Raw genomic sequence first — 13,392 nt, 5'->3', positions numbered from 1 at the left:
AAACAAACAAAAAAAGGCAGAAGTAACCCAGTTCAAAAATAGTAGGGATTAGTGTAAATCCCAATGTCTCTTCAGCTATACACTGGAATGCATTATACTACTTTAATGTGCTGTATTTTTTATTATTGGATACATTTGATTTTTCAAGTACATCTCTATATATAAATATATAAAATAATGTGCACTGTAATAAAAGCTGAATTTAAACCTTTGGTGCAGCAGCGAGAGTCACTTGCAGCAGGGAGGTCCATGCTCTGGCTCTGCCTGCCTGTTGTCCCCCCCCACGATGATGGGTGTCCCTGAGGACTGGGGACCAGCTGTAGCCCCTACACCTGAAACGGAGTCATTCCTCAGCTCTCACCAGCACCCAGTATTCCCAAAGCATTGCTCATGCTGGGGAAAGCACTTAGAGCAGCCCAGTAAGAGACTGGTATTTTTGTCCAAGCACCACAGGAACCTTCATCAGTTATTTAAAACCAGAAAGGTTGGTCAGCTCAGGAAGCAAGGAAAGTGCTTGGGCACCCATACACCCAAGGTTGCACTTGTGGAACAGTTGTCTTGTGAAATACATTGGGTTTTCATTCCCACATACAACTTAGCAAGGAGCTGCCTGGGTGATGCGTGCTTTAGTTACCTGCAAACCCCATGTGTGCAGTGGAGATTGACATACAGAGAGGGCAAAGTCCTACTGCTGGGTTGGTGATAAGTGAAGTCAAGATCATTCAAGTTCATGCCAAACACAGACATTGGGATTTGGACTGTAATTAGGCTTTTTTTCCCCCAAAGTTTGGATAAAGTTTTCAAGTTAGCAGCTTTTCCCATCCACTCCATTCCCCTACCCTTCAGTGTTCTTACACCCGGTCCCCAAGCACCATTGACAATCACAGGTGATTTCTACAGAGAAAGAGGAGTTTATTTTTTTGTATATCGTTGCTGTGATCCTTCAACATAGATCATTAAAGCAGTGAGGAGGAGTGACGACAGCATACAGATCAACCTGTGCTCCATGACTCAGAGCCAAAGGTGTTAGAGGTTTTTAGAGCAGACAGTGCTACAAACTCGGCTGTGAAGCCCAGGGGCAGGGGCAGAGACTGGGCAGCATTTGCTTTCTAAAAAAGCCATTATCTCTGAAGAGTGAAGCTTTGCAAGCAGAGGAGTGCCAGCATCCACCTCCCTTCACAGGTAAGCGCAGAGCTGGGGAGATGCTCGGTCTCCATGCCACACAAGTACCTCCTCTCGGCCCAGGACACGCAGTGGTTTTGGGAGAGCAGCAGCCCCACTCACCAGGCACCGAGTAGCTGGAGGGGCTGTGCCAGAGCTGCCGTCCATGTGGAGGAGCGGGGCAGCAGGAAATGTGCGCCCCCCGCCAGCCCCAGCAGCAGCCAGAGCAGCCAGGTGCTGGCATACAGCGGCCTCAATCTGTGCAGGGACAAAACATCATCAGGCACCAGGAACCAACCCGGGGCATGGAGCATGCTGGCCAGGGCTTGGCATCCCCCTTCCTCCTCCAAGACTGTGCTGGGGAAGAGCTGGTGGGGTGATGAGCGTGTGGGGGCAGGAGGGGAGGAGAAGGGGGTGATGCAAACCTGCCTTCAGACCCTCCCGCAGGAAGAAAACCCACCCCAGGGGCTGCATCCTGCCCTCAGCCTCCCTGGGTTGGGTTTTGGGGTGCCCGCAGCCCCAGCCGGGTACTAACCGTCCCTGCGCATCCACGGCGTATCCCTGGAAATACTTGAAGCGGGTGTAGAGGTACAGCAGCCCACATGCCGCAGCCACACCTAGGAAGGAGAGGGGAGCCAAGTCCTGAGGAAGCCGGGGGTCCCTGGATGCTGCTGGAGCTGCAGCCCAGCTCAGTCACCCGTGGCCCCGCTTTCCCCTGCAGATGGTGACACGGCCACAAGAACCAAATACAGAGGGATTCGGCTTTAAAATGCTATGGGAGCTAAAATGGGGTTTCTTCCTTCCCTTTTTGTGAAGATGAACTTCTCTACCCTCCTGCAGTTGCCCTGGGACTTGGGTTTGTAACGCTCCCTGCCATGGTCCTTCCTTGCATCTTCCCCACGGCGGCAGCCAAATCCCCTAAACCTGCTTGGTAGGGGATGGGCGGGGGATGACTAATCATTTGGGTTATGGTTTCTTCTTCTGATGTAGTGATTTGGGTATCGTGTTGCAGCTCAGCTTCAGCTTGCATCTTCTCTGGCACAGCAGGAAGCAGCAGCCTCTGAAACACAGAGCCACGCTGCTCCTGGCCCTGCCACCACCCTGGCACCACACACCAGCCTGGCCTTCTCTAAGAGAAGCAGCACAGGGGGATGGCTGGGCTCTGGGGACTTGCCTGCCAATGCCACCAAACCTCTCCTCTGGACAGGAGATTGGCTTGATTGCTACCAGCAACTTCATGCACGCTGGAGCTGGGGAGCTTCTCCATCCATCTGGCCACAGGGGAACTTTGCTTTCCCCGAGTAACAGCCACACGGGTACAGAGAGGATGTGCCTGAGTTGCAACGGGATTTAAATTGGGTGGGTTGGGTTTTTTTTGCTTTGTGCATGTGGTTTGGGTTGGGGTTCCCCACCATTCCCCTTACCTTGATGGAAGAAGATTCCAGCAACCCAGAGGAGCGAGATGAAGATCGGGAAGTACTCTGAGCAATTCACCCTGGTGAGATCCAGAGATGAGTGTTAAAACTGTCCTTGTATGTCAGAGACAGAGGCCAGAGAGGTGAGCTGGAAAGACGCATCAAAGCAAACTGAAGCAGCTGGTAAGAGGCGTTGCTGTGCTGTGCTGGGGAGAAAGAGCCTTTTCTGCCACCAAGGACACCCAGTATCTGTATTTTAGAGGAGAAAAGCACCCAAAAAACACACAGTGTCCCCCTCACCCACATTCACATGGACCCTGCAATGACGAGCCACGGCTGAGATGGAGATTTGTCTTTGCTGGACCCTCGGCAGGCTCATTCCTCAGCCCCACACCCAGTGCCTTCGGAGACAGCTAGTGCCAGCTACAGTGTGAAAGCTGCACGGGGAGAGGGTCCTTGACATTTAAACAGTTTTCTGTTTGCCTTGGGTGAGCAAAGCCCAAAATTTGAGTGTCACACAAGTCATGCTCCAAAAAGAAGCCTTTTTCTAGATCCAATTCAGTAGAGGTGTTAAGATCTGCAGCCAGATTTTCTTCCTTTTAGTGACAAAAATACAGATTTTCTGCAAGAAAGGATGGTGGCAGCTGTGCTATTGGTGACAGTGGGTTTTGTTTCTCAATTTATCCTACATTTTACCATTCCCTAAGCAATTTAATCTTAAATTTGGCCAAAAATTTACCAAGCCTCAGGGAACAGAGCCAGATTGGGAGCTGGAAAAAGTCTGAAAACCTTACATTGTAAATGCAGTTTGAGCCTCAACAACGGGAGGCTGCCAGGTTTCCACAAGTGAGCAATAAATCAATACCTTTTTTTCCTCCTCTTTTTTTTTTTTTTTTTTAATATCAAACTAAATTATCCATTTGTATCTTTTTCCACAGGGAAAAGAATAAAGGGAGGAAAAAGCTCGCAGTGAAGAAAATACCTTCTCAAACCCAAGTTCCCCGAGGTCACCTCCTCTGCAGAATATAGCAGAGGGCTTCCCGGCACGCGGCAGCCCCCGGCACGACTCAGTTAACACACAGCCCAGGATTTAATTAAAAGCCTCATCACCAGCTACCCAGTGAGCAAAGGCTGATGCCTCCCATGCAGGCTGGCCTTTCACTGCATCATGAAAGGACCAAAGTGGGTGTTTTTGTCACTCCACAAATGTTTCCTGCACACTGGCAAGGAAACGCAGCTGCTTTGTTCAGGATTTAGTGCCGTGTTCGAACTACCCTTCAAACCAGCGCTGGCCAATTCCTTTCAATCACTTACAAAACAGCAACCACTGAGATGAAAGACGGAATCTGGTGCTTGCTGGAACCCAAAGGGATCTGTGAATGTTTCCACTTTAGCTCCAGCCTTGCTCTCTCCATAGGAACAGAGCAAAAAGAAACAGTCCTCAGCATGGGCCCACCAGTGCCGAATTTCACAGTACAATGGCTTGAAAAAAGGAAAAATAAGAATATCCTTGTAGCTGGTTCTGCCAGCAAGACCTTTTGCTTCAATTCAACAGCAAAAACTTACAAGCAAGCAAATATTAGGTTATAATACAGCTTCAGCTACTCTCACAATTTGGAGCCAACATTAATATTAAACTTAATGACTAGAATGCATTAATGCTCAGCACTTCTTCCATACAGCTGCTAATTTGTAATTTGGCTGCCTCTCACGATGTCAAAAGGAGGAGTTATCATGGATGGACAGAAACACAGCCAGAGCAAAGTGCTCCAAATCAAAACTCAGACCTCTGCGTGCAAAGCTTAAAAAAAAATAATAATCTAATATCAGCAGCAGCAAGTGAAAAGGTGACTTGAGAGTGACTTCAGTCTTTCCTGGTAGTGATGCTTGACTCAAGTCATATCTAGATGGAGTCACCACGAACAAGTCAAAATCTTACTGAGCTCTGAAGATCCGCTCAAATTCGGGGTGACCTCTTGTCTCAGGAGGGGAGATCTTGTGCTTCCTTCGGGCATAGATCACCTGCAGCACAAAATAGGCTAAAAAAAAAACAAACAGAAAACAAAACCAAACAACACCAGAGGAACAGTAACAGTCCAGCAGCCGTTTATTTAGCCAAACTTTATCTAGCTTGGAATCAAGCAAGTGGTTAGAGGAAAAGAGCTGATACTGTCCAGGTTCATAGTCCAGGGCTGTCACACATGACCTGGAGTAAATGTGCCATTTGTTTCAGGCTCATACTCTGAACTCAGATTTGGTTATCCTAGCAGAGCACGCCTGCCGCAGAGCCAACGTGCTGGCTGACGCTTTGCATAGTCTCACACGCAGCAGCAGAGCCCTTGGTGCTGCTCCCCAGCACATCAAACACACGCTGGTCCTGCAGGAAGGCCAGAAACACACCCTAAAACCTTACTGAGTCCACACCCCATCACAGAATCATTATTTTTCTAATTTTATGGTTTGTATTTCGAGTACTGGGACACCCTCAGCCAGCCTGATGGGAACGATGTGTAACACCTCCCACTATACCCAGCGGGTGCAAAGCTTTCGTACAGGGATGTCCCCACATCACAGAGCAGCATCCGAACTGTGAAGCACTGGGACAACAATAAGTCAGCTAGAGATGCTCATAATCATGACAACAGAAGGAAATGGGGAAGGGGGGATTATTTCTTTCATTACTTCATTCCTGCAGGGTAGCCCCAAGGCTCAAGCAGTTCAAGGAGCAGAGGTCCTGCCAGTGCTGCTATCAGCCCGTGCCAAGTTTGGGCCGAGGTACTAACCTGGTGACATTGTTCCTTTGTACATTTGTAAGGGACGTGGAAAGTCACTTCAAAACTATGAAAACTTGTTAACATGAAGATTTGGACTGTTTCACTGTTTGATGAAAGTTCTCACTCCCATGGGTAATTGTTAAGGTTTCAAGTGTTTATATTTAGGTGCAACTACTACATCGTTGCCTTTATTGAAAACGAGAATTTTCATCTAGAAGAAAACTAAATTATAAAAACAATTACTTTGGTGGCTGTGGCAGCACGTTGCTAAGTGAGTCACTTGGTTTAGCAAGGTCCTAACATGGCAACATTTCCAGAGCATTAAACAGAGAGGTAAGGAGCCAGCTGCAAGGACTGCCTTGTGGACTGTCTCATCCTAACAAAGAAGATAAAAGCAGAAGAACAGCAGGAGAGAGAAGGGAAAGTAGGGACAGATGCTGCAAGATTAAAGACAAGGCAGATCCACGTGTGCCTGCGGAAAAGCATTAGAACATATGTAGAAGAAAAGGGAATTAGAAATGTAAATAATCTGATGCTGTGTGACCTGTGTGTTACACAACACACTATCCAATTAAATAGACATTCATTTAACAAAACATCTGCGTGTCTAGTGGCTTCCACAGTGTGTGCAGTGACCCAGCCCTCAACAAGAGGTGCTGGGAGAGAAAGGTGGGGAGGAACAAGTTTGCTTTTTCCCTCCCTCTCCATCCATTTGTAGCATGTTGATTATGGTTATGGGTGAGGATATCATCCTGCCCCTGAGATCTGGCAGGATCACAGCATCCCCTCTGTGAAACCAGCCTGCTAGGTCTGCAGGAACACACAACTGGCAGAGCTCTGGAAAAAAGATGATGAAAGTGTGACCCATCCTGTCACCTCCTCTTCACATCCGACAAGCACATCTCTCCTACACAACTCAAACGCTCTCAGGGTCTCATCCCAGCCACCTCTTGAGAAATGCACTGAACTAAAGTAACTGCAACATGCACAGCTCTGGCCTGTGGCATAAGCCTGACTGTGCTGGGCAACAGTCTTCATCCTGCTTCATGCCACCTGCACCCTTGCTCGTGCAGTGTTCTTGTGTGCTATGAGCACGGCAACAACAATTTCAGACCCAACCTCTCCATCAACTCTATGCCTAACATCTTGCTTGTATACAGGGGCAAATATTCAGACAAGTCCTGCAACAGATCCCTTATGCTTAGGGATGGGTCATATATAAAACCACCACCCAAGAGAAGCAAGAGCCTTTTGGAGGATGGCTGGCCGTCCTCCAAACCTGGTGAATGAGTGAAGCATTAGGGATGAAGAATCAGCCCCCAAAAGCACTTTCCTCAGCATGAGGTGTTGAAAAAAACCACATTGCACAAGCCTTCTCAGCATGGACTTCCAGGGAAAAAGAGTTCAATCTACTCTGCAGAACCTTTCAAACTAGTTTTTTTGTGATTCATGTCTCCAGGTTCAACTCCTGTGTGGATTCCTATGCAGCTCACAGGGGCTGAGCTCTCCCTGCACTTTGCTCCTCAGTGGAGGTATCAGCCAGACCGTCGTTCTCTATTTGATTATGTCCACAAACTTGTCAAACCACGTTATAGCTGATATGTGCCACATTTGAGTGAACACGGCAAACAAGCTCTGTGGGGACTGATGGACAGTGACATTGCATAACCTTTATTTCCTTTGAACTCATAAAAATAAAGGGGGGTTGGAGAGAAGCTCTGTGGGAGCATTGTTCTGCTCTCTGGTACCGTGTTCCATGCAGGGCAGGGGCACCTATCTACAGAGCACTAACCTCAGAGCTTTGCTAAATTGAGCATAACTGAACTAGAAAGTGGAAAGTTACTTGAAAGAATGCAGAAACTGTGGAATCCCAGAAAATTAGTAATAATAATAATAATAAAAATCAACCAACACTGTACTAAGCTCAGCCATTAAGTCTCCTACACCAGGATGTGACGGGAGGGTGTTTGTACGTGTAAGAGTGTATCTGTGTTTCATTGCTCTGCCTCCTCAGAATGAATCTCAGTTCTGTAACTCACCTACAGAATGTCCTTTCAAAATACACAAGAAAAGCTACTGCACAGCTCTGAATCAAGGTGACATTAGCACACACACTTGGTACGAGTAGAGAGAAAGGAAACACGTAGTATTCTATAATTGCTCCTTGGCTTCCCATGCAGAGACCATAAAACGAGGCTACTTTATCCGATCTAACAGAGATAAGAGGGTGCCAGTGCTTGCTCTCTGTCTCTGGCTTCACACCTATGTATGGTTTGCATAGAATGAAAGTAAAACGCTTAAGGCTGCAACCTTTAAAAATAAAATATATATATGACGTTCTCATGGAACAAATACATTTTAGACAAAACTGCTCTCTAAGGATTTGCTACTGAGAGTTTCCCAGTGGAAAGGGTTTAGTAACATTTCTGTAACTCAATTGCAAGTTTTCTTTGTGTCTTCTTTTTGCACAGTAAATGCTCCCTCCATCCCCACTTGGTTTAATAACAACAACAAAAAAAGCGTAAGACAAGAGTATCTTCCATTTGTAGACGCAGATATTTCTCTGTAAATTGAGGGAAAATTACTGATAATTCTGAAATCTTGAACTCTGTTGTTTAAGTGATGTATTTGTGTTTTAAATCACACTTGTATCAAGAGATTTATCATCTGATGGCTAAAAATCCATCAGGCTGTTCAGAGATTCACATCCATCTGTAAGCACAGGTGCAATAGCTCTATGGTGAATTCATTCAGTAATAAAAAAACCCACCCCAAACAAACCTTCCCTTACAGAAATGTGAAGATTTTAATAAAATGGAGGCTCCATCCCCACCCCAGGCTGGGGGAGCGTCCCCTTCCCTGACCCTCCTGCAGCACAAGGGGGAGAGGCCTTTGCCCAAAGGGCCCCCAATTAAACACAAGAGACAGACAGAGCCTGGCACCGCTACAGCTTCTTTCTAAATGGTCTAAACCAAACACATCTATTTAAATTACAAGAAGTCACTGAGTTTCTTTGAAGATGTCTGTGTCTATTTCTGACCAGAAGGGCTTGCATTAGTTTCCAAATTACTGTGTGCTGTCAACTCATCTGCTCCTGGCAGCTAAGCTATATGAACTGAACACATAAAGATACTGGTCACAGAGGAGAAATAAATGTGTGCATGATGCTCCTCTCCATATATACACAATAAATGTGTGCATGATGCTCCTCTCCATATATACACAATAAATGTGTGCATGATGCTCCTCTCCATATATACACCATAAATGTTTGCAGACTAACCTCTTCATCAGCATGTTTATTAACCTGCCTTTATTTTGGCTATCTCCAGCCACTAGTAGTTACAAACTACTAGTTTTAGTAGTTACAAACTACTGCTAAAATTCAATCACAGAAAATGTTTTAAAGACGTCTGATTGTTGAAATTGTTTTAAGTTGGAAAGTAAAACTTAAATTTCTTTTCCCTCTAGGATGTTGGGTTTGAGGTTTGCAAATCATTTTAGTCCCTATTAAATAATGAACCTCCTCAGGCATGACACTTCCACTGTGAACAGCCAAACATCATTTTATCGTTTTGGAAAACAGCAACTTTCATTCCACGGAGACTCCAAGCAACCTACAGGAACCAAGTTCCCCAAAGTTCAATATAATTAGCTCAACACCACCCTAGCATTACACAGAGGACATTTACCTTGCTCCAGGACTCCCAAAACTGTGACAGCAGCCAACAGGTCTATCTGATTTCTCATCTTGCTGACTGCAGACCAAAACCTCAGCCAGGTGCGATGACAGCAGCTCACCAATCCTCTCTCCCACTGCTGCTCTACAACAGAGCCTTCTTATTGCTCTGCAGCAACGCGTGCTTCCTCCACCACACGTTAACTCTCCACACACCACACCATTTTCCAAAGCAGAAAATATCTGTTACGAGACAAGAGCCTTTTGTTGAACTACCAAACAGCAAGGTTTGCATGTACAAACTGAGAAATTCTTGCAATCATATTGACAGATTCTGTAGCATGACTGAAGTATACACTGCTGGCAACTGAAAGACAACGGGAATTTTTCCAGCCTTTTTATTGCTACTTTTCATCATCTCCAGAGCATCTAAAATTATGTGCGAGGTTGTAAAAATTATCAGCAGGCATTTACAAATTAATGACTTGACCTCCTGTTCTTCCAAGTAGCGGAGTTGACCACATGAAAGATTTTTCTGGACTTCAGCTGGAATAACTTAATTCTGTTACTAGATTCCAAACTTTTAAAAGAGCATTCAGATAGAAATGTATCAAATAAGAGTATAGATCTTTTTTATCACTTAGTCACTTTTTGTAATTTTCTGATTCTGCAGTACAAACCTGGCTAACACACCCAATAAAAGTTCTCCGTTCCGAATGGAAGGCAGCAGAGGATGTAGAAACACACAGACCATCGGAAACGTTACACTGACTTCAGAATTGTAATTTTTAAATGTAAAACTTGAAAAAAAAAAAAAACAACCCAATATTTGAGCCCTGAGTAACTTTTCTCCCCACTCCACAAAAGCAAAATGTGCATCAGTTCAGCAAGTTATCTTGTGTTTTGGAGCAACTTTATATGGATAATACTACCCTGACTTTAAAATCTTGAAAACCAAAAAGGAGACAAAAGGTATAATTCATTATCAGCTAAGGTTTTCTCTTAATTTTGGTGGAGAGAGGGGACAGGATATGGCTCAGCCACTGCATTTCCCTCTGTGTAGTCACACACACCCCTCAGTACAGAATTTGGGTACAATACCAAGAAGTGACCAAAACCTACAGCTTCTCCCAAGTGGGATTCAGTAAGTTTGTTCTTCTGGTTTGACTCTCCATCGCCTCAAACCTCCATCATTACAGCTCATCAAGTTGAAAACTTAATTTAATTAATTGAAATATACAATTGTACACTTAAAAAAAAAAAAAAAAAGCATGTAGCATAGCAAACTGTTCCCTTTCTCTGCAAAACACTCATATGATGTGACTTTAGACCCTCCAAGCTGCTAGCAGACCCAGACTGAGATAGAAATAAACCAATTAACCTTAACAGCATCTCCTGGTGACCCAAGATTTCATCTGGGGTGTCTAATATAAAAGTCAGAGGGGAAACGTCACCTGGAGTCTACTTCTCCTTACATCATTTCAACTAATGATTCAGGCTTTATAAAACATTTCTATTACAGATTTACATTAGCCCCAGGAAAAACACTCACATCAATTAAAAAAAACCCAAAGCCAACAGTTTCTGAACAGAGGTTGGTCACAAGCTGCCTCTGACTCCTTAAAATCTTTGGAAAAACATACATGATTGTCACTTCAATGGGGGACAGCTTAGGAAACTTCTGTTTTACTCAGCATTAAATACAAAGCAGCACTTGTCATGGGACAATAAAGCAGAAGTTAATAAAGCAGTGACTTCACAGTTCCCCATAGGCTAGAAGCAGCTCATCCTGGTATTGTTATTTATTGTTACATTTGGTCCCCTTCTCCCCCCAAACACAACTCAAGGCTTGTAGAGTAGGAATATACTCAAAATATACTCAGATAAGTCAGAATGTATTTTGTGAGGAAATCCAAAGGCTCCAAGCTGGGCCCTTGAACACACTATAGTAAGATTCCAACTTGAATGCTTGGAGCATGATCCTTCAATGGTTGAAGCTGATTAAAGTTCTTATTATACAGGAGAACACTGGAAATTACAGGAACACGCAAAACGAACACAGCCTCAGCGAGAAGTGCATGCATCACACTTTGCCAACTCTTGCTTATCACTGCTGCTAAATCTGTGGTTGGAGATATTTGAGATGTTAGTTTAGAACTTCAGACTAGATATCATCAGTTAAAAGGCGCACTTGACAAACAGGAAATGGGACATAACTAACTGAATTCTTGGGTCTGCCGCAAGTGGTATGATTCACTGAGAGAGCTGCTTTGAAATGTTCAACGCAGAGTAATTCATCAAGCAGTAACTTGTGAACAAGAACGCATTAACACCCAGGCACACACCACTGCAGCAAGGCTCCTTTGGGCGCTGATGGAGCCACAGATCCTTGCTTTACTTCTCTTCTAACCAACACAAGTGTAAGTGTCCATCTCCAGAAGCTCAACCACCCAGCAGGGTCTGAAATACCTATTTTGCTATGATTTTCCACAGCTTTTTCAACCCACCAGCTCTATGCAGTGGCTTAGGGATCTTCACAGAATCACAGAATGTTGGGGATTCGAAGGGACCTCAAAAGATCATCGAGTCCAATCCCCCTGCCAGAGCAGGAACCTAAATGAGATCACACAGGAAGGCGTCCAGGCGGGTCTTGAATGTCTCCAGAGAGGGAGACTCCACAACCTCCCTGGGCAGCCTGACCCAGGGCTCTGTCACCCTCACTGTAAAGAAGTCTCTTCTCAAGTTTAAGTGGAACCTCCTGTGTTCCAGCTCACACCCATTGCCCCTTGTCCTACCATTGGGCATCACTGAGAAGAGCCTGGCTCCATCCTCATGACATTCGCCCTTTACATATTTATAAACATTAATGAGGTCACCCCTCAGTCTCCTCTTCTCCAGGCTAAAGAGCCCCAGCTAACTCAGCCTTTCCTCATCAGGGAGATGCTCCACTCCCTTAATCATCTTGGTGGCTCTGTGCTGGACTCTCTCCAGCAGTTCCCTGTCCTTCCTGAACTGTGGGGCCCAGAACTGGACACAATATTCCAGATGTGGCCTCACCAGGGCAGAGTAGAGGGGGAGGAGATCCTCTCTTGACCTACTAACCACACCACTTCTAATGCACCCCAGGATGCCATTGGCCTTCCTGGCCACGAGGGCACAGTGCTGGCTCACGGTCATCCTGCTGTCCACCAGCACTCCCATTTTACCAGCTTGAAGCCAAAATCTTCATGCTCCTCACTGCCAGTATTTTGGTCCTTGTTCAGAAACATTAGCTCACGCTTGCAGTACGTGTTCCTCATTTATCTTTTTTTTTAAATATTTTTTTTTGTGCAATCTGCCTACATCAAACAAACATTGTCTTCGTCTTTTTCAAGTCTTAAGGAGATCAAGTTGAATCTCTAAGGCCTGATATCTCGAGAGAATCTGAGCATATTTTTGGAACTCTACGATTTTGCACGTGTGAGTAGTAATTAACATCTTTTTCACTAATAAAACCAAACTCTGCAATCATATTTCCTACCTTAAGGCCTACAACTGCATTAAAAAAAAAGTCCAGAAGCAGCACATGTAGCATAAAGCCTTGTTTTCAAAGTAAAGGTTTCCAAGGCCTCTTTATCCAGCTCTGGTCTGTTTAAATGGACTTTCTGAAACCGTAAGAATTGGTAAAACACAGCAGAAGAACTTGAGCCTCAGTAACAGGCTGACCAAGATTGTGTGTTGGGATGAAGGGAAGCACCTCACTAGGAACAGCATCGCTCAGCTCTGCTCAGCTCACACAAATGTAGAGTCACACCATGTATGTTTAATACACTAGCAAAATATTTATTTTATAATGATAAAACAGAAGTGAAGGATTTCTTTTTGGTGTGCACCAGTAATTGTAGTAAAAGAATAAGGGGATTAATGGACTCTTTATACATTTCAATGACAAAAAAATTCATAAAGGTTAGCATCAAATTCAACTGTTCTCCATTTACAAGCATAAAACTTATCATAATACCCCCCAAACACATATATAAAGAATTATAGTTTTAAAATCTATAAAAAGTAAAAAATATACAGTCAGAAGATCTAACTCTTATTCAAATCTTTAATATAAAATTGTAAACATTTATTTACACAAAGGAAATGTGTATAACAAAATTTTGAGCACCCTTTTCAATTGAATCGTGGTTTTTGGAAGGCAGTGGATGTTGCACAGTGACACTCTCACCTTTCCTACCCAACCAAAGCCGCAGTTTATAAATAAAGCCATGGGCGGCTGGCTGGGTGCAGTTCAGGGGAGATACGTTTTATTGCTCTGAAGCTGCAGCAAATGGAAAGCCCAAGTGCACATACAGACAGCTACACGTTAAAGGGCACG

The 13,392-nt window shown here is 44.6% G+C and overlaps 1 protein-coding gene across 1 annotated transcript; it reads right to left on the bottom strand.

The window, feature by feature from the left end:
• Nucleotides 1-1,280: 1,280 nt before the first annotated feature.
• Nucleotides 1,281-9,100, bottom strand: LOC104525810 (leukotriene C4 synthase). The gene is made up of 5 exons (XM_010169067.1): nt 9,043-9,100; nt 4,516-4,615; nt 2,586-2,656; nt 1,697-1,778; nt 1,281-1,419 (listed from the first exon to the last, which is right to left on the bottom strand). Exons 1-5 carry the CDS (start codon nt 9,098-9,100, stop codon nt 1,281-1,283), a joined length of 450 nt encoding a protein of 149 aa, XP_010167369.1.
• Between the last annotated feature and the right edge of the window lie 4,292 nt (nt 9,101-13,392).

Source organism: Antrostomus carolinensis, unplaced genomic scaffold (genome assembly GCF_000700745.2).
Source record: "Antrostomus carolinensis isolate BGI_N321 unplaced genomic scaffold, ASM70074v2 scaffold24215, whole genome shotgun sequence".
Taxonomy (NCBI): Eukaryota; Metazoa; Chordata; class Aves; order Caprimulgiformes; family Caprimulgidae; genus Antrostomus; species Antrostomus carolinensis.
The sequence above is the reverse complement of the archived record's forward strand: the minus strand, read 5'-3'. Positions and strand labels throughout refer to the sequence as shown.